This window comes from Onychomys torridus, chromosome 7 (assembly GCF_903995425.1).
Source record: "Onychomys torridus chromosome 7, mOncTor1.1, whole genome shotgun sequence".
NCBI classification, from domain to species: Eukaryota; Metazoa; Chordata; class Mammalia; order Rodentia; family Cricetidae; genus Onychomys; species Onychomys torridus.
Genome location: NC_050449.1, coordinates 33,822,100 through 33,848,117, shown reverse-complemented (window position 1 = coordinate 33,848,117; position 26,018 = coordinate 33,822,100). Strand labels below are relative to the sequence as shown.

The 26,018-nt window shown below is 44.7% G+C and overlaps 1 protein-coding gene across 1 annotated transcript in view; it reads left to right on the top strand.

The window, feature by feature from the left end:
* The window catches only part of LOC118587563, a 134,438-nt gene that overhangs the window by 50,943 nt on the left and 57,477 nt on the right, over positions 1-26,018 (top strand). Inside the window, exon 2 of the mRNA XM_036193595.1 lies at positions 20,757-21,618. Within this exon, the coding sequence (XP_036049488.1) occupies positions 21,242-21,618 (377 nt within the window). The 5' untranslated portion in view covers positions 20,757-21,241. The remainder of the gene's footprint in view (positions 1-20,756; positions 21,619-26,018) is intronic.

Here is a 26,018-nt window from a genome sequence, read left to right as displayed (position 1 = left end):
AGAGCTCGTGCTTACTCGGGTCGGAGGAAGCGCAAGGAGGATCTAGGAAGAAGACGCTGGCAAAGACCACTTCCGGATTGTGCTATGCTGAAGGAGGCAGTGATGGCAGAATGGGGATAGAGGGCGTGTCCTTAGACCCCATGTCCTTGCTCTGCTCTGTAGCTTTTTCCACAAGATCCGATCCCCTTCGTCCCAGCCTTCATGTCCGCCTCACAGTTTTTTGAGAAAATGAATGGACCCCACATAGTGCCGATTGGACCTCTTCTTATCCCACTGCCTAATGTTCAAATCAACTTCAATAGCCTATCTCTTTTACGGGATCACTGAAGGCCCAGCACCTAGCCTGGTATGTGGCAGGTATAACAAACATCTGCAGCCAGGGTGTAATAATTAAACCCGTGAGGAAGATCATGGCTTTCGGGGTATGGATTTGCTGCTTAGGTTTGTGGTGGCAGGTGTGAGTTTGCTGTTCCTGACTTAACGTGCATTCCTCCAGAGACTCAGAAATGCTCAAGGGACCATGTGCACGTCCTTAACTTATCATTTTCAGGTAAGGAATGAATTTGATTTGGATATTTCTAGGGTAAGTGTTCTATTATTTTAAGAACCATTATGAACCAATGAAACCAACAGTACTACTTAATGCAACATAGAAAATTATTTATATAAAAAATGTACGTACACATTTTCATGTTTAAACATAATACCTGCATGCCATATACACATATTAATTACATCTTCATAGCGGGAACTGCATTTTTAATGTTTTCTTGCAAAAGCTTTGTGCTGTTACATAAAACCTAACTCTTGGAACATGCCATTTTCTTCCAAACTTTGTCTGATTTCATTTTTAAAGCCAAGCACCTCCAAGGACCTGCATAGCATCTTTATTACATTGTAAGTGCTGTTTTTAGAAGTGAAGCCATCTTGCCCTTTAGCACTGTCTCCCTGGAGTGGAGACTGGGTGATGATATCACAGTCTCACTTGCAATAGCTTAGTCCTGGTCCCCCACTTTTATTGGAAATGGGGGCACATATGTCAAAGCATTAAAGGAAAGAACTTTCTCTCCTTTCCCCTATCATTCCCCTCGTTTCTCTGAAAAACATCACGAAGCATGTTCTGTCCGGATAGTAAGAGCCCCTGGTCGTCTTGGAACCTCCTGTGTGCCTCCCATTATATTAATGCGAGTGCCAGGTAAAGTGTCTTTAATAATCAACAAATATACAGAGACATAATTGCAGAAAAGAGAGAGACACTGGGACATTGCCTCAGCAACTCAGAGACCATTCACCCGGCCCATTCTCCCCTTTTCTTCTGAAATTAAGGAATGAAAGCAGTTTTCTGCTAAGTTTGTGGGAGGGGATGAAAGTGAAAGCGCAGACCAGGTCCTCCTCTGCTGGCTCCCCTCTGAAGGCCTTCGGAGCACACAGGATAAGTGAGAGTCCTGTGGACTCTTCACTTCCCCTGAAGAGTATGTGTTCCCCAAAGAGAACTTTCAAAGGCCATCCATGGCCCCCAGCCCGCTCTTGTCATAGCTTCCAAGAAGAGGATGCATAGGGCAGGCATCAGCACATGACTCACACTCTTCATTGACGCACTCTGTAGTCTTTTTGCTCAGTTGACCTTGGAAGACGAGTGTGCCGATAGGCCTGTGTCCTCGGACTATGTGTGAGGGCAGTGATTGCTCCGAGAAGACAGGACTCAAGTCAGCATTGCTCAACTTCAAGGTCATCCCATAAAAACAAATGACTGTTATCAGCACACTGGATGAGTTCAGAGAGGCTTGGAAGAAAGTGTCAGTGGTCAGAGGAATTTGTCATCACTGTCCCATTGTCATCGTTATAATTACGATTGCACTTACACAGCTCTGACTGTATTCCAGGCACAGCGTTAATGACACTCCACGGCGCCCTTCACTGGACTCTTCTGACATTTTTTAAAGACAATAACGCAGTGATTGTGCATTTGTGGATAGATTCTAACTCTCTTGCAGTGCTTTGTTCAAGTATGACTTTCTTCTGGATAGTTCACTTTACTCCTACCTCTCTGGTGTTTTCATGGCCCCGCCACTACGAATATACTTTCTCATTCACTTACTGTGTTTCTCCCTTAACCTCCCCCACTCATGACGTGAATGTTCACTTTTTTTTTTGTTTTTTTGTTTTGTTTATTTGTTTGTTTGTTTTTCAAGACAGGGTTTCTCTGTGTAGCTTTGTGCCTTTCCTGGAACTCATTTTGTAGCCCAGGCTGGTCTCGAACTCACAGAGTTCCTGGCTCTGCCTCCCAAGTTCTGGGATTAAAGGCTTGCGCCACCACTGCCCGGCTTTGAGGAGAAAGGTTTCCGTGTGTCAGGCTTGTGGCCACTACTTCATACACTTGAATGAGAAGTGACTAGAATGACAGATGAAAATGGAGATACTGAGCACATCTCTTAAAATCACAGAGTAAGTGAGTAAAGGAGCAAGACTGGGGCTCTTCTCCATCCCAGAATCTGGATGTTTAGAATATGGCAAAATAGGGTCGAGGAGGTGGCTCAGTGGGTAAAAGCACTGGTTGTGCAAACATGGGGACCTGAATTAGGACCCCAACCACCCACATATAAATATGAGCCTGCCTGTGCATTTCTATGAAGACACGGGTAGATTCTCAGAGGCCCTGGGCAGCTAGCTAGCTTAACCCAAACCATGATCTCCCAAGATAGTGAGAAGCCCATCCTTGAAAGAATAAAGCAGAGAGTGATAACAGAAGCCACCAGATACTCAGTGTCCTCCTCTGGCCTCCACCTGGGTGCACGTGTGTGTACCCATACCTGTAAACCCATGTGCATATCCCACACTTCATACAGATACACAAAACAAAAGCACTGCAAAATTACTACTCTTTCAAAAAGATTTTCTCTCTTATCTGCACACCCATCCAAAGGTATCCCATTGCTAAAACTCATCCAGTTCTGAGGCAGGAGGACCATGAGCTCCAGGCCAATCTGGATTATACTGTCCCCCCAAAACAAAACAAGCTGGTTATGGTGGTTCACATCTGTAATCACAGTATTTAAGAAGCTGAGGCAGGATGGTCACAGCAAGTTTAAGTCCAGACTGCCATGGTATTAGAGAAGTACATTTGGATGCAAAGCTCCTTCGATAACTTTGTTCCCCCCTAATGCCAGACATCCTCAAATAAGGCAGCAAGAAGAGCAAGTTGAGTCTATGCATGGGGTAGCATCGCCTGTGATATCCAGCCCATGTATTTGGAATTCTTGAGGCTTGCTCAGTTCCAATAGGTGACTCTGTGTCTTTTAAGTCAGTGTGTAGCTGAGCTGGGGCCTACTTGGTCTTGGAAGTGAACTATGTATAAGCAGTGTGCTTCAGGGCCAATGGTTGATGAAGACTTTATCTATATAAATGGGATGTGAACATTTGCTTTTTGCCATGATTCTTTTGGGGTAAAGAAATGTCATTCCATTCTTAGATACTCTTTTTTTTTTTTTTTTCAAGACAGGGTTTCTCTGTAGCTTTGGAGCCTGTCCTGGACTAGCTCTGTAGACCAGGCTGGCCTCGAACTCTCAGAGATCTACCTGCCTCTGCCTCCCGAGTGCTGGGATTACAGGTGTGCGCCACCACCACCCGGCTGGATACTCTTTCTAAAGCATGCAATTTTTTTTTCTTTTTACTACTCCTTGGGTGTTAAAAATATTTTAATGGAATGGAGGTAAATAGTAAAGCCTTTGCGCAGTACATAGAAAACCTGGATTTAATTTCCACCCCCCTCCACACATGCACACACACACACACACACACACACACACACACACCAGTAAGGAGACCACATTGAATCTGTGTCTATGGAAGTATCCCCTCTGATTCCAGGGTGAATGAAGAAAGGCCATGAATCTGCCTATGGCAGACCCAGAAGAAACACACCACGGCCGTAGAGGGGGATCAGCAACCTAAGGCAGTCTCTCCCAAGTCCCTGGGATGTAACTGTAAGAGATTTAAAAAAGCCACATCCTCTGCAAGTGTACAAATGAGTAGAGGCGTGGTCCAGATGAATGATTCAGAAGTGCTCAGCAAATGTGAAGCCCAAGCCCCACTGTGAGAAAGTTTGCCAATGCACACTTTGTAATAATAATAAAAAGCCACCAGTATACATATAAAATGCTTTTGAACTACAGGGTTTAAAATGGCACACAAATGGAACTGCATGGGTACGATTAGCAAAAGGGTTTATTAATGGCTTTCCTGTTAGTTGCTGCTTGTTTGACTAATTTTTGTTGTGTTTCGTTGGCAAAACAGTGCCTTTGAGGCATGCTTTCCACACAGTCTACTGAAATAGCCGTGCTACATTTGGCCCCCTAGGCATCATGGGAGATCAAGATATTATGCACACATCCTTAGCCTTTGTGTAAAACCTAACTGTCTGCTATTACTGTACTCAGCCAAGGGCTAAATTGAGTATCTTAATATTGAGGTTTGTTTGCCCTGTTGCATCAAGTTCTTGTAAGTACTAGAAATAAATAAAAATAGTTTAGTTGTGGTTCAAAGAGACTTTCCCCTAGAACTGATTTTACTGTAATATACATCTTCCTATGAAACTCAGAATGCAGTGAGTCTTCCAAGTGGATTAGGATTGCTGTGCTGTGGGCATCTCCAGGGCATTAGTTACAGTACATTGCCCTAGCTTTACCAGTTGCTTCTCTTGTAATGAAAGGCAGAGAAAGATCACCTGCTTGAATAGAAGAGCAGAATGCCATCTTTTAACTTCTGTTGAGTGGGATGGAGACGATAATTGAATGGCAAAAGCAATGCCATTGCAAGGGAGCAATGAAGCGTCCTCTAGTTCCTTTAGGAAAGGCAAGGGGTGGAATCTGAGAAGCTGATTCTTCTGTTCCAGCCACTGATGGCAATAATGGTAACAACGATGATCAAATTTCTCCCAGTGGTTGTCATTTGCCACCTCCTCCTTTCTCCACTTTGCCTTGAGATAAATTACCCCGTGTTTGAAGCTGTTGACTGGACTGTGGTCTTTAGCCATGTTTTGTGTGTGGTTTTGTGAGTGCAAACCTACCAACCCTGAATCTCGGAGCACTGTGTGTGGGGCAGTCTGTGTGGGGAAGGTGGATTCTTATAGGGTTCTATGATGTGTGTTTTATGTGTATTTGTAAGCAGACATATCGCATTTCCTGTCAGTGAGGAAATAAATGAATACTATGAGCTTACTATTATTGGAAAGTGCCTGTAAGTGTCGAGGACATGCACCAACACCTGCCAATTTCAGAAATGCACATGTCTGGGATATATGTCTACACGTGCCAAATTTACATTTATCTCGAACAGGCCATGCTGATGAATAACAAAAATTCATCAGGTATCTTATACAGATGTTTACAGTATTTGTACTGTACAGGAGTACAGGAGGAGTACCCACATGCCTTTAACTCCCACTAGATGTGATAAACACTATAACTGAATGAACAAAAGCACTCCCATTGTGAGGGAACAATAATTTGCCACATTTTAGGATTGAGAGGTTGATATAAAAGAACAGCATGACCCCAAGCCAGAGAAGGCAGCTAGGCATCAAGGGGCCAAAACTCTGGAGTCAGATTATCTGGACTGAACCCCAGCCTGGCTGCTGAGTGGTCTTATATCTTTGAATGACCATTCTAGGCCTCAGTTTTTGTCAATTGAAAATGCAAAGAGCTGCAGGGTGATGGTGGAACATGTCTTTAATCCCAGCACTTGGGAGGCAGAGGCAGGTAGATCTCTGAGTTCAAGGCCAGTCTGGTCTACAAAACAAATTCCAGGACAGCCATAGCTACAGAGAGAAACCCTGTCTCAAGAAAACCAACAGGTGCTGGAGAGATGGCTCAGAGGTTAAGAGCATTGGTTGTTCTTCCAGAGGTCCTGAGTTCAATTCCCAGCAACCACATGGTGGCTCACAACCATCCGTAATGAGATCTGGTGCCCTCTTCTGGCCTGCAGGCATACATGCAGGCATAACACTGTATACAAAATAAATAAATAAATCTTTAAAAAAAGAAAAACAACCACCCAAACAAACAAACAAAAACAAAACAGCGGCAACAACAACAAAAAAGAAAATGGAAAGAACCATTAATAATGGCACTTGGGATGATTATAGAATGAACTGAGATGGTACTCATTCATAGTAAGTGTACAGGAAATGCCAGCTAGTCTTGCTGTGACTATATTTGTTTTTATTTTTATGTGCTAGGATATAACTCAATGGATTTCAGACCAGGCTTGGTGGTTTTACACCTTTAGTTCCAGTGCTCAGAAGGCAGAGGCAGGCAGATCTTTATGAGTATGAGTTAAAGGCCAGAGCCCAGCCTTGTCTACATAGTTGGTTTTAAGACAGCCAGGACTATGTAGTGAGATCCTACCTTTAAAAAAAGCAATAGATTTCTTTATTTTTTCAAATGATTTATTTATTTTTATTTTATGTACATTGATTGGTGTTTTGCCTGCATGTGTGTCTGTGTGAGGGTGTTGGATCTCCTGGAACTGCATGGAGTTACAAACAGTTGTGAGCTACCATGTAGGTGCTGGGAATTGAACCTGGTTCATCTAGAAGAGCAGCCATTACTCTTAACCATCGAGACATATCTCCAGCCCAAATTTTCTTTAATTCTTAAATCTCAGTCTCTCTCTCTCTCTCTCTCTCTCTCTCTCTCTCTCTCTCTCTCTCTCTCACACACACACACACACACACACACACACACACACACACACACACACAGAGGGGGGGGAGGGAGAGAGAGAGAGAAAGAGAAAGATATATGTACATGCACGATGTGTGTGTTCATATTTGTGAGTGAGAGTACAAGTGTGCATGCCATAGTGTGTGTGTGAAGGTCAAAGGATGACGTGGGTGTTCATCCTGGCCACTGCACACACAGCAGCTGGATGATGAGAGCTCATTGAGTCTCCTCTCTCTGACTCTCATCTTGTTGTAGGAAGTACCCAGCTTTACCTGCATTCTGGTGATTCAAAGCCAGTTCTTCCTACTTGCACAAGAAGGACATCAGTCACTGAGCCATCTCCCCACAGCCCAAAGTAATGGGTTTTGTGGTGACGTTTCCATGCATGTATTTCATCATAGTTTGTTGTTGTTTGTCCCCCTACCACTACCACTGTTCACCCCCACACCCACTTTCTGGTCCCCTTCTTCCCCCAGACGGCCCCTCTTTCTGCGTCCATGCAACTTGTATTGTTACTGCTCTGGTTTCCTCCCCCTGCCTCTAGGCCTCCTAGTATAGTCTCCCTTCTACTTTCTCGTCCTGCTTTTTGTGTGCTATTCAAAATAAAATGGTATTTCCGCCCTCATTGGAGAACTGTCTACTCATGTTCTTCTTCGCGGTATTATCCCCAGAAAACAAGCCAATTGTTCCTCACATCTGCACCAAGCCACCCTTGGCACTTTGTTTCAGTGAAATGGAAAGCCAGTTACTTTGACAATGGCTATACTCCTGCTATAGGATGTGAAGGGGTTCTGTCAGTGAACCCGAAGCAGGAAGGGTGAAGAAGAAGATTGGCTTTTAAAAGCACATAACTTCTGTAAATCTAAGGCTATATTAAAATGAAATTTGTTTATATTCTGGAAGGCATGTGGCACTGTGTTTCAGGGCACAGCTTGATCATTCTGAAATGAACGCCATCTTTGTATGAAGTAACAAAGGCAGCCTGGGAATAGCACCCAGAGACCTGCCTTATCTATAAAATGCGGAGCCTGGGCTCTTTGAAGGCACTTTGTTATTTGGAGACTCCAGGAGAGCAAACAAAGACTTAGGGAGATGCCAATGGTGGTTAATGTACGCCTTAGGGTCAGGCCAGCAGGCCTCCTCTGCATCAGGAACTGGGGAGAAGATGGTGGTGTCTGGGAGGCTGGCCAGCACCACATCTCCTTAACTTCCCAGCAGGGATGTTGGGAGAGTTGCTTATCTGGAGACACTGGGATGAAATCCCATCTCTCAGCCATAATAAGCTGGGGCCCTTATCGCTAAGAGAAGGTAACGACAGAATGTTAGTTCTGGAAGTTTCCTTAAGAGTTGAGAAACAGGCAGCTGCTTCCAAGCACATTCCATTCCTCCCTTTAATTGCTCCCCAAAGATCCATAGTCCAAATGCCCTTACCTGAGAAACTTGTGCTTTTAGTTAATCAGAAATGAGTGTTCTGGGCAAAGACCATTATGGTCTGAGGTCTCTCCTCCTGAGACCTCCTACGTGGTGGAGGCTGAGGGAGGCAATGCAATCCAAAAGAAACTGTGACCATAGAACTGCTCCTGGAGAAACTGCAGGACCCAGACAGGCGATATATTCTGGTTTTGTCTCCCCGAAAAGGCTTTGCAGTATAAGAACACTCGCTAGAGGGTTTGAGGCAGGGAAACAACAACTCTGGGCACTTCTTTAAAATCCTCCCAACTTTGCTTCCCATCCCCCTTGCAGGCCCCACTGATATTTCTTCATCATGCTCGGGTTGAAGTAGTGATCTCTTCCATCACAGGTTAAGTAACAAATGGGTCGCAAATCCTGCTTGTGTGCCAGGTGTAGAGGTGGGAAGAGCACAGCAGAACTCTGATACAGAGCCGGAGGTGACATAGCTCTGAGGGCTGTGCTTTCTGTGGAACGAGGCTGTGGGGTGGATACCTTACAATAATAATAATCATGATGCAAGGTTAAGTCCGTATGATAATGGTGGAGTGAGACAAGGTGTCACCTGATGGCTTTGAGATTATTTTATGCTATGGTGATAGATTCCAATGGTACAGAAGTTGTTCTCCAAACAGAAATGATGAGGCATTACAGGATAGCTGGAGGAACAAGGACAGGCAGGGACTTGTGACAGCACCTCCTGATCTGTGGAATGCTGTAGAACCTTAGGCTTGAAAAGTGACCCAGAGGTCATGTGGCACAACCCTATAATGAGACAGTTCCCAGCATGTCCCCTCTGTACTACACCATCTCTGTGGGTGGGATCTCACTACTTTTCACTTAAAACATCTGGATCTTGAAGGAAGGAGAGAAATTTTCCTATTTGGATGGTAAAGGCGGAGTGGAAGGAAGCAAAACCTGAGCCTGGGTAGTGAGCATTGTGGTGAGCCTGATGCCCATACAGGATGGCTGAGTGCTGACTAGCTGTTCTTAGAGTCCAACTGGGAGATCTCATTATGGTGGGGACTGGAAACCGATGTCCAGGTTCCGGGATCCAAGGTCCAATGTCCGGCCAGCAGAGAAGTCACACTTGGAGGGAATGAGATCACATGAGCAAGCTTTTAAGAAAGGAGACTTTGCTCTGACTATTAAGTTTTAAACCACTGCCTGACCACATCCCGGAAAAAGGTTATCTACCTGTGGAGGCCAGATCAGAACTAAGATCATGGGGAAGCTCTGTTTAAAGGTCTTCTAGTGTTTACTGAACGACTCCAGCAAGCTTCATTTAAAACGAAGATTTCTCCTTTCTGCATTTGGAGGCCTTTCGTGGAGCATCCAGTTGGCAAGCCTTTCAATAGCAGAGGCCTTGAAGTGTAGGACTCACCCAGTCCTGCTGCCTTGCTGAGACCCATGGGTAGACTCTTTAACAGGTAAGAAAGAGGTATTAGAGACACAACTGAGGCTACATTTACATTATTCACGGCAAACGGAGCTGTTTATGTGGTCTGAACATGGCCTCAGAATTACTTCTTACTGCTAGGAAGTTCGGCTGGGAGTTTGGGCAAGGGAGCTCTGCTGGCTTTTAGGGGCTGTACTTCTTTAAAATATATATATATATATATATATATATATATATATATATATATATATATATATATATATATAGAATTCAGTATAAATGCCTGGAGAGAGATTGGTATTAAGTTTGTGGTCTGTTTTATTGAAGGAACTAATAGAAGCTGGCTAAATTAAAGAAGAGAACAACCCGTATCCATTTGTGGAATTACAGCTCTACACATTAATTTGTTTACCAAGTTGGAAATCAAATAAAAGTGTTCACAAAAATAAATGGCAGAGAGAATCGGTTTGTGTAGCAGGTAGGAATACAGATTTTTATAGCACTGAAATAGGTGAGGACACAGTGAAGAAAACACTGCTTGGGTCGAGAATACTTAGGTTTGAATCACATCTTGATACCTAGAGAGCTTATTTTCCGTAGGCCTCAGTTTCCTTATCTTGAAATGAGGTAGGGAAATGACATTGAACTCATAGGTTTGTTATAAGACTCTAGTGAGAATATACAGCGCTTGGCTCAGGAAGCCTTAAATGAATCTAAATATTTTAGGACATTGAGCTATTTCTGACCTATATCAGGCAGACTTTTAATTTGTTTTAAGACCTAACTGTCCCACATTTACTTTAAACTCGCAGGCCCAAGCATGTAAGCCGGTAATTGACTGGGGACTTTTATTAAGTAAGTAGTGTTGTTTCTAAAAAGTTGTGTAATATTTAATATAAATAAATAAATGATGGTATATTATCAACTAATATTTAAAATGCATTAGCTTGGACAAAGAGAGGGCTCAGTGAGTCAAGGCATTTACTGACTGACTTCAGAACTCACATGTGCTTGGAAGAGAGTCTTGATTTTCTGACCTTTGACCTTCTAATGCATGCTGTGCCATGTGCACAGCCCCTGCGAGCACAAAACAACAAAACAAAACAAACAAAAACATTAAAAAAATAAAATGCAGTAGGGTAATTTTCTACATAAAAAAAAGAAAGAGCAAAGAAAGAGCCTTCTTGAAAGCAGAGAGCCGTCTTGTTAGATCTTTTGTGCAAAGTTAAACATTCGCACATTGGGATTAGCTCTCTCACGGTGTTTGGAGTACTTCTTGCTCTGTGTGGGCTTATGGGGGAATTAGATGTGTGTGTATAAAGACAACGTGACTGTTAGGGACTCTTCTGTACCATTTGTTTTAAAATTATTTTTGAAGTCAAAATGCTACTTCAGAAATCAGTACTGGAAGTTACTAAGGTAGCGTTGGACTCAGAGATGTTTGATCAACACACAGGAGTTTCCAGCTTCAGCCTTGTGGTCCCTGGTTAAGATGTACCCTGCTGATGCCTCATGTCTCATCACGAATCTGTGAGATAGGGTTGAAGGTCAGCGAGCATCGCAGTAAACAATGTTCCTTCCAAGCCTATAATTCTGTCACCTAAGGAATATTCATAATTTCATCATTCATTGAATATTCATCCACTGTGCTGGATGTGGTGATTTTCATCTTTAATCTCAGCACTCAGGTGGCAGGAGCAGGTAGATTTCTGTGAGTTCCAGACCAGCCTGGTCTACATAGTGAGTTCTTTCTGGGCCAGCCAGGGCTTCATAGCGAGACATGTCTCAAACACAAAATGAAGGAAAAAAAAGTCCAACTATTAGACAGAATTAATGTCTCCCAAAGGTACCTCTTTCATTCAGTGGCTAAGGGAATAGGAAGAAAGGCTTTCTTTATCCTGAATACATATCCAGAAGTCCAGTGTGCATTCAGTGATGTTCACAGTGTGGACATTCTGTTATTTAATAGAGTCCTTCACAAAACCTGTGCCTTGCTCAGGTTGTTAATTGAAAATTTTACCTATTCAAATAAACAATTTAATAAATTGTCTTTTTTGTAAAACATTTTTTTGTATTAAAAAGATAATTTTTAATATAGCTTCTTTTGTTGTAGTGGGAATTGAACCCAGGGCTGCCTTGTCCATACCTGACAAGCAATCTGCCTCCGAATTTTCTCCCAATGAAGATTATGTTCTTAAATCTATCTTGCTTTTTCTTTTCTTTTTATGTTTTTGTTTTTCTGTTACCCAGACTGGCCTCAAACTCCTACCCTGAGGTGATCCTTTGGGACTACCCCTGACTTAAATCTGAATTTTCACACACCACTACTGCTTAAAGCAATTCTTTGCAGCTTGGAGATTTTGAGATCTACAGCAGAAACTTCAGCATTGACCTTCCCTCACAGTCTCAGTTTCAGACTGTGTAAAATCCTGCATGGTCGCTAGCACTGAAGGAGCAAAGGGGCAAGCCTTTGGCACAGTGCTGGGGCAGAGGGTTGCCAAGGTGGATGCATATGGAGTATTCCTGAAAAGTAGAAACAGCTGACAGACAGAAGGCCACAGCCAATGCAGACCTGCATGGGAATGAACTATTTACAGACACTTCCTCTAGCTGTGTGGCTTGCAGAAACAGAAATGACTCATAGTGCAGTGGGGATTGAGTCTAGGGCTAGGTTATGAAAGCCAATGGTGAAAATCATCTGTTGAGCCCTGCTCTCCTCAACTTCTTCCTGTGTTGCGACAAAGTGACTTAAATTTTTTGCTTAACCTTAGTATGTAAAGACTAATATCCCTGGTGCTCAGCAAATGCAGCATCATACCCAAGCAGAACAAGTCAGGCACCTGTCTCTAGACTTGTCTGATTTCAGTGTTCTATCTCAGGATCAAATGTTATCAGAGTTCTATTTAACTCTACAAGTGGTTGAAGCATGGCACTCAAGTAGTCCCCAGGTACTGGCTTGCTTATCTGTGAAGAGTGGCTACTATTTTCTGATTTAGGGGGTAGAGAACAGCTGGAATGTCCCTTAAAACTAAAACAAACCAAAAAATGGTTGGCTGCTCACTTGCTGAAAAGGAATCATTAAGCTGTAATCCTCCAGCATAAGAGCCTTCTTCTGAAAGGAATTAACCTTGTAGCTCTGACCTCCAACTTCAAGAGGCATGCAGAACCCTCTGGGTGGAAAGTTTAGCCTCGTCCCTGTGTTTTGGTAGAACAACATCATCTCTCTGTACCTTGGTTTACCTTGGATGATGAAGTGGTGGTTGAACCAGATCACTGAAACCTCCTCTCCACTGTCCTGGGATTCTGTGATCAGGAGAAGGTTTTTTAAAAGCCCAAACTCACCTCTGAGCTTCTTCAGTACTCAACTGTCACCAAGCTGAAAAATCATCAGACTCAATGACAGTGTTCTTTTAGTAGATCTAGACCATGTCCTACTCTTTTGTCTGCTTCAGTGTCTTTGCTGGAAGCACACCCCAGTTCCATTTACCTGGAAATCTCCTCTGCAAACCTGCAGCCCTGGACTACACAGTCACCTCTATGACTTTCTTTGGATTGGGATCTTTCTGCTGCCGTGTGTTCACACTGCATTTGGCACATATTTTTATCCAAGTAGATTCTCCTTTCAAATTGGACTTTTGAGAGTAGCTTTTTGCTCTTTCCTCCCCTCCTCCAGATTTGAAGCAGCCAAAGCCAGAGTCATCTGTGATGAGCTTTCAAAAGCAATAGTTTTAGGAAGAAATGAGTACTTCTACACAAACTTCTTTAAAAAACTCTTTATAGTACCTACTATTAGATGTGCTGAGAGTCTGGGACTATTAAATGCTTTTTTGATTGATTTGTTAGATTACCAGGTACACCACCAGGCTTCAATTTTCTTAGCAGGTATAAGCAGAACTCCATTTTGAATGGCATAATCATGCAGTCACATTTTGTTCTTTGGAAACATAATATCTCTCAGCAATAAAGCACACACACACAAATTAAAAGGTAAGCAACAGCAAGACACAAACCATTATTGCCCCCCACCCCTACACACACAACTTCTCACAATGTAACCCTAGGACCTAGAAGAGGTTAAAGCAGGGGGGTGTAAGTTCAAGGCCAACTACACAGCAAGATCTTTTCACAAAAGAACAAACAAACAAACAAACTTTAAAAAAAAATGATTTGAGGCTGGGCGGTGGTGGCACATGCCTTAAATCCCAGCACTCGGGAGGCAGAGGCAGGTAGGTCTCTGTGAGTTTGAGGCCAGCCTGGTCTACAAAGCGAGTTCCAGGAAAGGCAAAAAACTACACAGAGAAACCCTGTCTCAAAAAAAAACAAACCAAACAAACAAACAAACAAACAAACAAAAGATTTGAAACTGAATGAATGTCAGAACAATCTAGTTATGCAGTCTAGGCATTTGTCCCTGTATTTACTCTCCAACCTGTAGCAAAATCTCTTCTTCTCTTGCCGCTCCATTGAAATTGTTGCCTCAGAGGTCATGAGAGACCTAATTAACAAATGTAAAGGAATTGTCTCTGTCTCTTGGGAATAAAAAGCATGTGCTATAGAGAGACCCCAACATAAATTTATTCCCATCTCCCACCTGCAAGTCACGTGAACTTGTGCAGGTAACATGGTATAATCTTCACAGTATTCTGATGTGGGGCTTTTGAGAGCAGTTTGCCAGGGTTGTTGGGAGCGTCACACAAGGGCTTTGAGCAGGAAACACTTCCCAAGGTCGTGGTGTCTCTCTTGCTGTAGCCAGGCCAGCAATGTTGATTCCTTACTTTACTGGTCTTCCAAGTCATGGCTCATTTTATTTTTCTTTTCATTCCACGCCTCTGAACAAATCTTCCATGCAGTTTCCATTTTCCTCACTCAGCTTCTCTCATTCCATCTAATTTCCTGCCCTGTTTGAGATTTTTCACCCGTAGTTTTTCACTGTTTGCTATTCGGAAATTCAATACTCCCAAGCATTGACCAACTGACAGTGTCCTAATTGGCCCCTTGCTTCTCTAATATGTATTTCGAAGTGTTACTAGGGTTAATATTCTCCCAGACATAGGCCAGTAGTAAGTCACCGATGTCATTTTACCCACCAAAAATGAAAGCAAAAAAAAAAAAAATCACCAAAAAAGAAAAAAAATCAAACAAAACCTATTTAAATTGTATCCTTTTGTTAAAAGACTGAAATCTGACATCAACACTCACCAGAATGAATCTGTCTGTCTAGGACACCTTTTCATTTCCTCCAACCTGTCCCCTTACTTTATAAACACCATTTTTTTTTTCATTTTCTTATAAATATTTTATTGACTTCATGTGTATGAGTGTTTGCCTGTGTGTATATATGTGCACTACATGTATGCAGTACCTGTGGAGGCCAGAAGGAGATGTTGGATAGGCCCCTAAAACACCATTTTTATTTCTCTGTGGCTTCATTACTCAAACTCTTACTATCTAATTTTTCTTTACTGATTTTATCCTTGAGTCTTTTTTTTTCCCGAAGACAAAGTCTCACATTGTAGCCTAAGTTGGCTTAGAAGTCACTAGCTCAAGCTGGCCTTGAACTCAGAACAATTCTTCCTCAGCCTTCTGAGAGCTACTATCATAGGAGTTTGCCTCCATGCCCTGTTCCTGAGTCTTGAACACCATTGCCTTCAGGGAACCTGTCTGAGCGACTTATTTCCTTCTAGTTAAAATGTTCCCATCTTTCTACCTACATCTCATCTGCAGATGATTCACCCCGACTTGCAGTGTGCCCCAGTGCACAAACTACATCCGATTTCTCTTGCACTGTCTCCAACACTCAGCGAGAAGTTTGTGCCGTGCTCTGATTTCACAGTTACTTGTAAAGTAAACCAAATGAAAGATCAACACGAACAGTCCTGTTTCCTAATAAGGGTATGATAAATGCAACCAGACGCAACAGAGGCTGGGGTAATAGAATGCTTCTTATGTGCCAAGCTGTGTTCTAAGAGGTTGCTGTGGTTCCAGAGTTCATGAGCATGCCAGGAGAAAGCTGCTGGTCAAGAACCTGAGTACCCAGATGGGAAGTGGCCACATCCAATCTGATAGTGGGGGACAGAAAGGGACCCCAGGCTCCACCAGCATGACTAGCTCCAGAGAGGATGTTCTGTGCTGCTTCTGAGGAATGCAGCTGGATTACCTAGAGCATGGCATGACCAGCCAAGGGTAAGATGGAGTGACCTTAGGAAGTTGTTGCCAGCCCTGGTTTGCAGGGATTGTCCTTGTAAGACTTAAGAGATGAGAGGGGACGGTATTTGCCTGTACTTTGATATTACAGTGTCACCGAGAAGGGCAGCCAAATGTTATGCAAAATGTTCACTGAAGAGCTATGAAACCAGAGGGCTTAGCTCATGGCTGCCCTTCTCCTAGGATGACCAGGTGACGTTAGAGATCACCCTCGCTCCTGTGAAGGCTGGTGGAAGCAAGCCTCTGCCAAATTTGTGCATTGCCCAAGGCTGAGAGCACTCTCCAGGCTCTGTTCCCAGGAAGACTCTCCAGCAAGGTTTGCACTTCCTTCTTTCGTTCTTTCTCCTCAGGAGAGTCGGGTGTAGTGGCTGGTCAGCTGGTTTATTTAGATTGTGTTTAGCAAGAGCTGGCTTCCTAGTCTACTCTGCTTTCCCAGACACACAAATTTAGCATGGTCCTTTCTAACTTAAAACAAAAAAAACCAAAAAAAAAGAAAAAGAAAAAACAAAACCAAAAAACAGCCGGGCAGTGGTGGCACACTCCTTTAATCCCAGCACTCGGGAAGCAGAACTGGGGGGATCACTGTGAGTTCAAGGCCAGCCTGGTCTACAGAGTGAGATTCGGACTGCACCAAAGCTACACAGAGAAACCCTGTCTGAAAAACAAAACAAAACAAAACAAAAAAACCTCAAACAAACAGAAATTGTTTATTTACGTGTGTGTGTGTGTGTGTGTGTGTGTGTGTGTGTGTGTGTGTGAGAGAGAGAGAGAGAGAGAGAGAGAGAGAGAGAGAGAGTACTTGCGGATTTGTTGTGCACGTGGATGTCAGAAGACAGCTTGCAGGAGTCAGTTCTCTCCTACCATGTAGGTCTCAGGGATAGAAGGCAGGTGGCCAGGTTTGCTAACCTACACACTGAGCGCTCTCATCAGCTCTCTTCTTATGGTTGCTCAGTGGTTAGCTCCTCTAAAGGGTACAGGATATAAAAGGGAAATTCAGAAAATAGAAGCTACATGGGAAAGGCGGATTTAAGTGACTGTCTCCATTAGTTCTCTTATCCCCCATACTCTCTATGCCTTGTTCCCTGCCTCACTGTTACCCTAGTGATTGTCTCTATGTTTCTAGTTTTCTGTACAAGGTGGTGAAGCAGTTTGTGGACCACAGGAAGGTCAGCGATCAAAATGCCTGCAGCCAAGAACAGTCATTTCAGACCAATTTGTGTTTGGGGAATAAGCCAACTTATTTCAATTAATTAATCAATTCTTGAGGTAGGGTCTTACTATTTAGCTCAGACTGGACCTGAATTCTGAATCCTCCTGTCTCATCTCCCCACGGCCGAGATTACAAATTGCTTTTGTTTGAAAGTGGAAAACCTGAGTCTTAGATCCTCACACTGGTAGGATAGATATGGGCCTTTAAAAGATAATCTCTTTTCTTCCACTGCCCTAACTAGGCTCCAGTTACCTTTTAAAGGTCTAAGGAAAAAGCCACTAGGCTTGGCCATGCATGCCAGTCGTTAACCAGCCTTAACCTTGGGTAAATTCTTGTCATTGAACACGTGTCCCCACACTGCCCTTTGCACAAACTTCTCAGTCATAAACTAAGAGAGTAGAGGGGAATATCTGCCCACTGCTGTCGCAGCAGCCCTACATTTCTGTCCCCATCTCCAGCTTTCCTTCAAGCCACAAACTCTGTCTGAGTTTTCCTTGTTTGCTCTTGCCCATGCGCCTCGGAGATGCTGTGTGGAACAGAGTCTCTGTCCATTGGGTTGGTGCATGACTGCACCTTTTCCTGGCATGCTCATCTAAGTGTGTACTCAGGAGACATCTAGCCTCAAAACTGTTCGTTAAGTTTTCTGGATAATAGACTATGCTATTACAGGTCTCCAGAAGTAGTAGACAGGTGCTGGGTGTCTTGTGTCGACAGGAAAGGAGAGCCTGTACAGCTGAGAATAAACAACAGTCACTTGGTAATATGAGAGCCATTCATTTAAAGTTGGAGGCCTAGATGTGGGGTTGGAGGTTGGGAGTTGGGACATTCTGGACACCACCTGTCTGTAACAACCCCCCCTCCCCCAACACACACACACAGATGAAGTCAGTTTCCCAGAGAACTGAGATGGTGTTCAGAGCTAATATGAGAGAGAGGAAATGTGGGGAGGAGAGGGTGCAAGTCTGAAAGAGAGTTGTGGGCATTTTTTGGGCCATGACACCCTCCATCAGCTGCTTTGGGAATCTCCCCAGATTTGTGCTTCTTTTTGCCTGCCTGTAAAACACTGTTGGAATTGAACAGCTACAGCCTGGAACTACCAGGGCACTGCTTTCTTGAGTCGATGCCCATCATATGATTTTGCTGACCTCTACATTGGTTTCCGAAGGCCTGATTCTGGCCTTGTTACATTAGTCACTGTCATTCTTGGCAGCCCTTGGATAGGTTTCTATAGCCCGCCCCGCTTTCATTATTGCAAGAAGAGGGTAATAACTTCTGTTACTTTAGTCCTAAGGTCACTAGGAAGATGCATTGCAATGTCTGAGAACCTTTTTACAAAGTCTAAAGGTCACATACAAATAAGAAGCATATCGGAAAGGTTCAAAGGAAAAATATTTGGCTCTTTCTCAGGGAGCTTAGAGGAACAGCTACTGATAGTTGCAGCTATATGTTTTCCAAAGTAAACAGAGACAGTTGTAGTGGCTGGGAGTGTGGGGTCTGAGTTTCTTCTTGTTAGTTAGTTTGTTTTGTTTTGTGATAAGTTCCTTCCAGCTGAGGCTGGCATCAAACTCACTTGGTACATGAAGATGAACTTGAACTCCTAATTTTGATTAGGGATTTGACGGGTGAAAAGGATAAAGCTTTAAGAAAAGAAGAGGCTGCAGATGGAAGTGGGTGGAGGACAAGGTCAGGGACAAGGGATGCTTTGGATATCTGCTTCTTTGCAAGTGAGAAATTTTAGATTTAGTCTGGCAAAGGTTTTCTCTCGGGCCGAGTGAAACATAAGCAGTCATTCTCAACCACTGCTGTGCCCAAAGCCTAAATGAAATCTCAGAGTATTTGGGGTACAGACTCTCTTGTGGGACACCTGGTTGAAGTACATGAGAGGAAGAAGTTGGTGACTTTTCTTCATTTTGAGAGCTATGCATTCGAATTCAGAAGGCCTGTGACTCTGTGTGTGTGTGTGTGTGTGTGTGTGTGTGTGTGTGTGTGTGTGTGTGTGTGGTGTACCCTTTCTTTCTTCAAATTATCTGTTGAATGTTTTGGCCTCCAAACGAATGGTAGTGCCCTGCTTCCCCTTAAGCACAGAGACTCAGCTCTTGCTTATCAGCTCAAACAGGCAGGTTCTTTGAGTTGGGAAGCTGTCGGATCATCTACAAAGTGTTTCTCCATGGAGGAGATCCAAGACAGCCAATAAACTATGTAGTTCCTTGGTTGATTTCAAAGGGTCACAGTCCAGGCTCCTGCTCTGAGCCGGAAGAGCTTGCCTGCTCTCTGCCAGGTCTGACACCTGATGGAAAGGGCTTTCTCCTTTTTCTGTCCTGAGCAGGAGTTAAAATAGAGTGATACCAAATGATGCCTGTGCAAGCCAGCAGCCGGATGTGAAGGGTCAGAAAAGGGACTGATACTCTGGAATCACTTACGGGTGGACCTGGCCTCGGCTATTCATCCAGATGCACTTCCTATTTTTCATAGCCTCAAGGAGATTATGTAATGTCAGGATGTCTCAAGCTCCCCCCATATGTCATTCCAGGACATGATGATCTGACACGTGGCCAGCTGTTGCCTCAGAGGTCTCACTGACCTGTAGGGATATATTCTATTTTGCAGTGAATTCTATGATCTTTAGGGATGTGACTTTTATTCTCCCAAAGGGAAACTGGACTAACAAATGGCAGCTAAGAGAACGGGGCAAATTGGAGACCTTGTAGTGGGGGTCTTTGTTGTTTCTTATGGTCTGCCAATGAAGAAGCAAACTCCTTGCTTGGGGGTGGGGTCATTAAGTATTAAGCCTGTACCCCCCAGGTTGGGTCAGTCCAACAAAGAAGGTCTTCCCAGAGCAACTCACTTCTACCTCTACTTCCCACGTCTTAGGGTACACTTGCCTCTGGGTGTAGCACACTGATATACTAGAGGTATTATTTCTCAGTCCAGAGGCCTAGGGCCACAGTAGATTTTGTGACAGAGCCCATGCTCCCATCAGACCGAAGGAGCACCAGAAAGTCTCAGAATGTCCAGGGATGCGCTTGACTCGGGTTTCAGAGTGCCCTCACTTCCTTCACTCACTCTCCATTCTGTTCACTCTTTGCTTAGAATGGGGCTATGGTTTTGGCAGGGTCACACACCATGTACAGGGGCAGACTCTTTTCCTCAGTGGTCCTGTGTGTCCTGTGTCTTTCCATCCAACCGTCTGTCTCTCCTTTGTGTCATGTCTAGTGTGTTCAGCTCATGCTACAGAACTGTCTTTTCCTCCCAGCTTGCCATTTTGGAAGCAGCTTCCAGGAACTGTCTTTTCTCCTTCTGACTATGCCCAGTCTTCCCGGTCAGCACTCTAAGCAAATCAAAGAATACACGTTTCTTAGGAGAAGAGAGAGAGATTTGGCTGAAAAGTCTCCTAGCTTTCTCTCAATCTGTATCTTGGGTGGTCTGAGAGTGTGGGCTGAATCCATTGATTCCCCTCCTCCCCGGGAAAAAGCAGGGAGTTCGCTAACCAGAACTGCTTGGCCAATCGTTGCCCTGAGAAAGTTTGGATTGTGCTCCTATTTCATTAGGCTGATTGGAGCAGCCTTGACTCGGAGGTAGAGTCCCTCCCCAAGGGATTCCGTGTACAGTTACACGGCTGTCGCTGCCTGTGCGTGTCCTTTCAGGAGAGCAACCCACTCCCTCCTCAACCCCCAGCTCCACCTCCTCCACCTTTTTTGCTTTTATCTAGTGTCTCCCTTGCTCTCTCTCTCTCTCTTTCTCCTCTCGCTCCTACCACTGCCTCTTCTTCCAGCCCACCACGCTTCTGCAGCGCCAAGCCGGCTCTCCAACGCAGCCTGCTGAACGCAAACCACTGAGAGTTTGCCGTGCAGCCCCTGGGGGCCCGGGGCCGCCGAGTCCCGCTAAAGCAGAGACGCCGGCAGAGCCAGCCAGCGCAGCGGAAGACAAACACTCCGGCGCGCGAGCGAGGGGAGCCCCAGGAGGGCAACCGGGTGGCGAGGCTTGGCAGGCGACTGTCCCTACGTCCGGGGTCGCCTCTCCTGCGGCGGACTGTGTGAGGAAGCGCGCTCCGAAAAGTTCTAGACCGCAGGAGGCGGCGTCCGCACCAGTCCCCTCCTCGCGGCGCTCCAGGAAAAGGAACTTGATCTACTGGCAGGCTCGAGCTGCTCGCTGAACGTGAGAGCAGATAGTGCCACTGGCCCCGGGGTGGGGAGCCGCGAGGGGGAGCCGCGAGCCAGGCTGCAGGTGGAGGGCACCGGGCAGCGGCCAGGGACCCCGATGCCGGCGGCCAACATGATGGAGAACCTGCAGCTGCCCGCCCTGCAGGTGCCGGAGTCGCAGGGCGCGCCCGAGGGCAGCGCGGTGTGGTCCAGCTCGTCCACCCCTACGCTCCGCCGCCGGCGCTTTAAGATGCGCCGGATGAAGAATGTGCAAGAGCAGAGCCTGGAGGCCGGACTGGTAGCCCCAGACCTACCCGGCGTCCTGGCCCCGGGCAAGGAGTTCCTGCAGCTGCCGTCCATTGAGATTACGCCCTCCAGCGACGAGGACACCCCGTGGTCCAACTGCTCTACACCCAGCGCGTCCCCGCGCCGAAAGCGCTTCCTGCTCCGCAAGTGGCTGAGGGTGAGGGAGCGGAAGGAGTGCAGTGAGAGCAGGTAGGTCCCCGTTTTTTCTCCAGCGGTCTTCCCCTGCACCTCCCGCCCCTCCCCAGAGCCGTCCAGGGCCCCAGGGCATTCTGGTGGAAACTTCCGGGACCGAAGCTGGAGCTTCTCGCGTCACCAAGGCGTCTTCGGGAGCTGCCAGGGCACCAGGGCTAGGGAGGATTTGTCTCCACAGCTTAGGACTAGGGACTTTATATCACTTGATAGGTTGACATAGGTTCAGGCTGCGTTTCATCTCTTGATCCTCACAGCGAAAAAACGGACAATAAAATGGTGACAGTTAATAATTGTTGAGCCCTTACTGTGTGCAGACTACTGTAGTGAGTGCTTCTCCCTGTCTCCAAATTCCATCCTCAGGGAAACTCTAAGATAGAGAGTGCTGTGATTCCACTGTACAGGTGGAGATGGCAGAAGGCCAGTGAGAGAAGTTTAAGTGGCGCCTCCACGTGGATTTACGAATTTCGTTTCTTTTCTTTTCTTTTCTTTTTTTGTCATTTTCCCTACACTAAGATGCCTAGGTAGATGCCATACAGGGGTCTACATGCCTAGGTAGAGGTGAAGTATTAACCACGTATTCTATCACGTCAGAGGTGCATCTCTCAATCATCACGCTAGCTCCAGTTTTGCTAAGTAGGTGTTCGCTGTCCACATCCAAGAACCGGTGTGATGCTCGCAGGGTAATTACACAAACCTTGGTGGGGTACTCCTTTAGGAAGTTGTCCATGGCGGCATGGAGTTCCCACTACTCATGGATACCATGCTCCACTCCCCACTTGCTTTTGGGTTTAGGGGCAATGACTGTTAGCAGGTGTTTGTGCTGTTAGCAGGTGTTTGGGGGGGGGGCATTGTTGTTGCCGTGGGTGGTGGTGGTAACTAAGTTATCGATCACTTTAATGGGGACCATTTACCCTATTTGTTCACTTTCGTTCATTTTCACTTAGGAAGCATTTATGGAGTGGGTCTCAAGGGCTCAAGTGTGGCACCAGTTAGTAGATGTTGAGCAGGGTTTCCAGGATGTGAAGGGATGTGGAAGCTAAGCACGATAGGACACTAATACAAAAAAAATGTGCCTAACACACAGGCGCCTCCAGCACCTCCAAAACAAATAGACAGACAAATAATAAAGCTGTGTGGCACCTGCTTGTAGTTTTAGAATTCGAGAAGTAGAAGCAGGAGGATCCTTGAAGTTTGAGCTATGCACAGGTTACATGGAAAGGATGGCGTCTCAAAAAAGCCCAAACCTAAATGAAACAAAACAAAAATAAACCAACGCACCACATAACAAAAAGAAGTTGGGACATGCAAGTTTCATTCACATTAGAGAGATGGAGCCACCAGAAGATTTATACTATATCACCTGTAGTGGTTGTACAAGAAAAGAGAAGCTTGGAGATGGAGGAGAAGGCCTGGGAGGGAGGGAGAGGCTCAAACCGTGACAAGTGCAGGTAGGAAAGAGAAACCATGAGGGTCAGGTGCTTAAGATGGACCCCGGGAATAACATGGTAAAAATCGGAAGAAACGAGGGTGTGTGATGTGCCTTCTTGGTGCGGAAGGCTAGGGTTGGATAGTGCAGAAGACCCTTTTGAATCTTTGTGGCTTCTCCCATCCACTCACCATGAAATGTCTCTCCCGTTTGCAATGACTGTACAGGGACTCCCAGTTATGGGCCTTGGGGGCAACAGGTCTTTCTTTTCCCGTATTCTACCCTGTTGCCTTTTCCACAGAGTAGAGGGAAGTGAGGATTGATGGGGGCTAATCTCAACCAGACCATCTTGTCGTGACTCAGGTACTTTTTCCCTCAAATGTGAGAGACCCTAAAAGAGCCATTGACATTTTACCACATCTACTGAAGACAAAACACAGAGGAGAGAGACATTCATTGCTGGCTCACATAGGCAGGTGGAGCTGAGTAATGTAAGGGAAATGGTTCTGGTTTTGAGTTATTTAAGGGTATGGTAGAATATTTTTTTTTTTATTAAAGTAGGGAGGATAGCCTTAAAAATAGGAAGGTTGTTTTACCTGCTGGGTATAACATAAGACAGTTTTCTTTTATGTTCTGGCTTATGGAGTTGGAAGAAAATGTCTATCTCCTCATCCTTTGGTATCCATGGAGGTTGGTTCCACATCTTTTTGTAGTCACCAAGTTCCTTATATAAAGTGGCATAGTAGTTGCATATAACTCATACATATTTTCCCATAGATGTAGCTCTTCACTCTCTCTCTCTCTCTCTGTGTGTGTGTGTGTGTGTGTGTGTGTGTGTGTGTGTGTGTGTGTTTTATATGTATTCACGTACATGCGGGGGTCATAGGATAACCTTTAGAAATTGGTTCTCTCCTCATGCCAGGAGGATTCCAGGAACTGAACTCAGGTCTCCAGACTTAGTGGCAACTGTCTTTTCCCACCGACACTTTAAATCGTGTCTAGGTACCTTCTAATACCTAACACAATGTGAATGCTGCCTAAAGAATGCCTGTACTGTATTATTTAGAGAACAAGGATAGGAAACGAAGTCTGTTTTCTAGGTACATGGAGGTGCTTGTCAGTAATCCAAGCATTAGGGAGGCTAGAGCAGGATGATTGGCAATTCAAGGCCAGCCTCGACTTTGCAGTGAGATCTAGTCTAAAACAAAATCTACACATGTTCAGTATAGACACATTTTTTTTTTTTTCTGAATTCTTTCTATCTCTAATTGGATAGGTACGGCCAACTGCCTAAGTAGAAAAAGGCAGGCTGAGCTGCGGATGTAGGTCATCCTTGGCTACATAGCGGATCTGTCACCAGCCCTGAGATAAATGAGGCAAATTCAAAATCAGAGCTAAACTCAAACAATGCAACACAGCAATGAATACTCGTCCATACTAGTCCATACTCGTCCATTCTGTTTTCACCGCCTAGTACCTGCCCCCTGGTGGTGACCCAAAGATGTTCACTGATGAGCCCTCCATAACAAGTCTCTTTCCTCTTTCTGAAGTGAAAGTCTTCTTATTCACAAGTCTGAGAAGTTTTCAGAGGCGGGGGAGATGAGTCTAGAGCTGAGGTTTTTTAAGAACAGAATTACTGAAATATGAGTTAGAACAGCTGGGTGTGGTGACACACACCTTTAATCCAAGCACTACTCAGGAGGCAGAGGCGTTGGGTCTCTATGAGTTTGAAGAAGCCTGGTTTACAGAGTGAGTTCCAGGACGGCCAGAGCTGTTCCACAGAGAAAGTCTGTCTTGAAAAATAATAAACAAATAGTATTTAGATACCACACAATTAATCTTCAAATCTTGCTGGATATGGAGCTGAGAGTCTAGCTCAGTAGTAGAGTACTTCAGAACATGCACAGGACCCTGTGGGAAGAAGTATTAATGCCAGGCTGGAAAAGTATTTAATCCAATTTCTATATTGATAGATGTGTATACACATGCCCACAGTTAATTTTAAAACATGTTTTGTCAACATACACACATATACACAGAGCCATAAACCCTCAAGTCCCCAACGTCCCATGTGGATCACCAGCTTCAGATACCCACTAATCTGCTTTTTATAGAGAGCTGAATTTTAAAAGAACGAAATGTCTGTTGAAGATCGAAGGGGATGATTATCATACTGTTTTCTGTTGCTATAACAAAATTCTTGAGACTAGATAATTTTATTTATTTATTTATTCATTCACTTATTTATTTATTGAGACAGGGTCTCAAGTATCCAAGCTTGGTCTTGAACTAGTGATCCTCTTGCCTCTACTTCCAAATGTTGAGATTACAAGTGTGTATCATGCCTGGCTTTAGTGTCTTCATACAAAGTGGAATCATCTCAGTGAGAGCCAGTGCAGGTTCTGAACAATGACTGACTCAGTGGGACAAGCACTTAGAATAAGTACTGTCCCCAAACAACAACAATAAAATACCAAGAAAATAATTAATGCCTGCATATGTTCCCATATCTCTTGGTCAACAATGACTGTGGTGATTGTTTAAAACACAAATCGAGCATCAGTGTCCCCTTTGTCCTCCTGAATTCTGGGAGAAAATCAGAAATCGGGCAAAGCCGTGACTCCCAGGATGCATCTGATGAGAGAAGGCATTGGTGAAGGGACAGGTGAATTGGGCAGTGGCAACTGTAAGCTGTCTTTCTGGAGGACACAAAAGAATTTCTTTTCTTCTCCCTTGGGAACCTCCTAGCCATCACCTTTTACACCAGCTCCCACTCAGCCATCTTCATCCCTTTCTGTAGGACATCTGTACCCTCTAACAGCTGCTCACAGTCTAGCAGTCTAGCGGCTAGAGAGACATCTGTTTGTTCAGCTCCATCTGACCTTTGGTAATGGTACCTGCCAATTCTGCCCAATCTGGTATGTTAGGCTGTCTTCGGTGCTAGGAGAGCTGCTTGGTTGTTTGCAGGTAG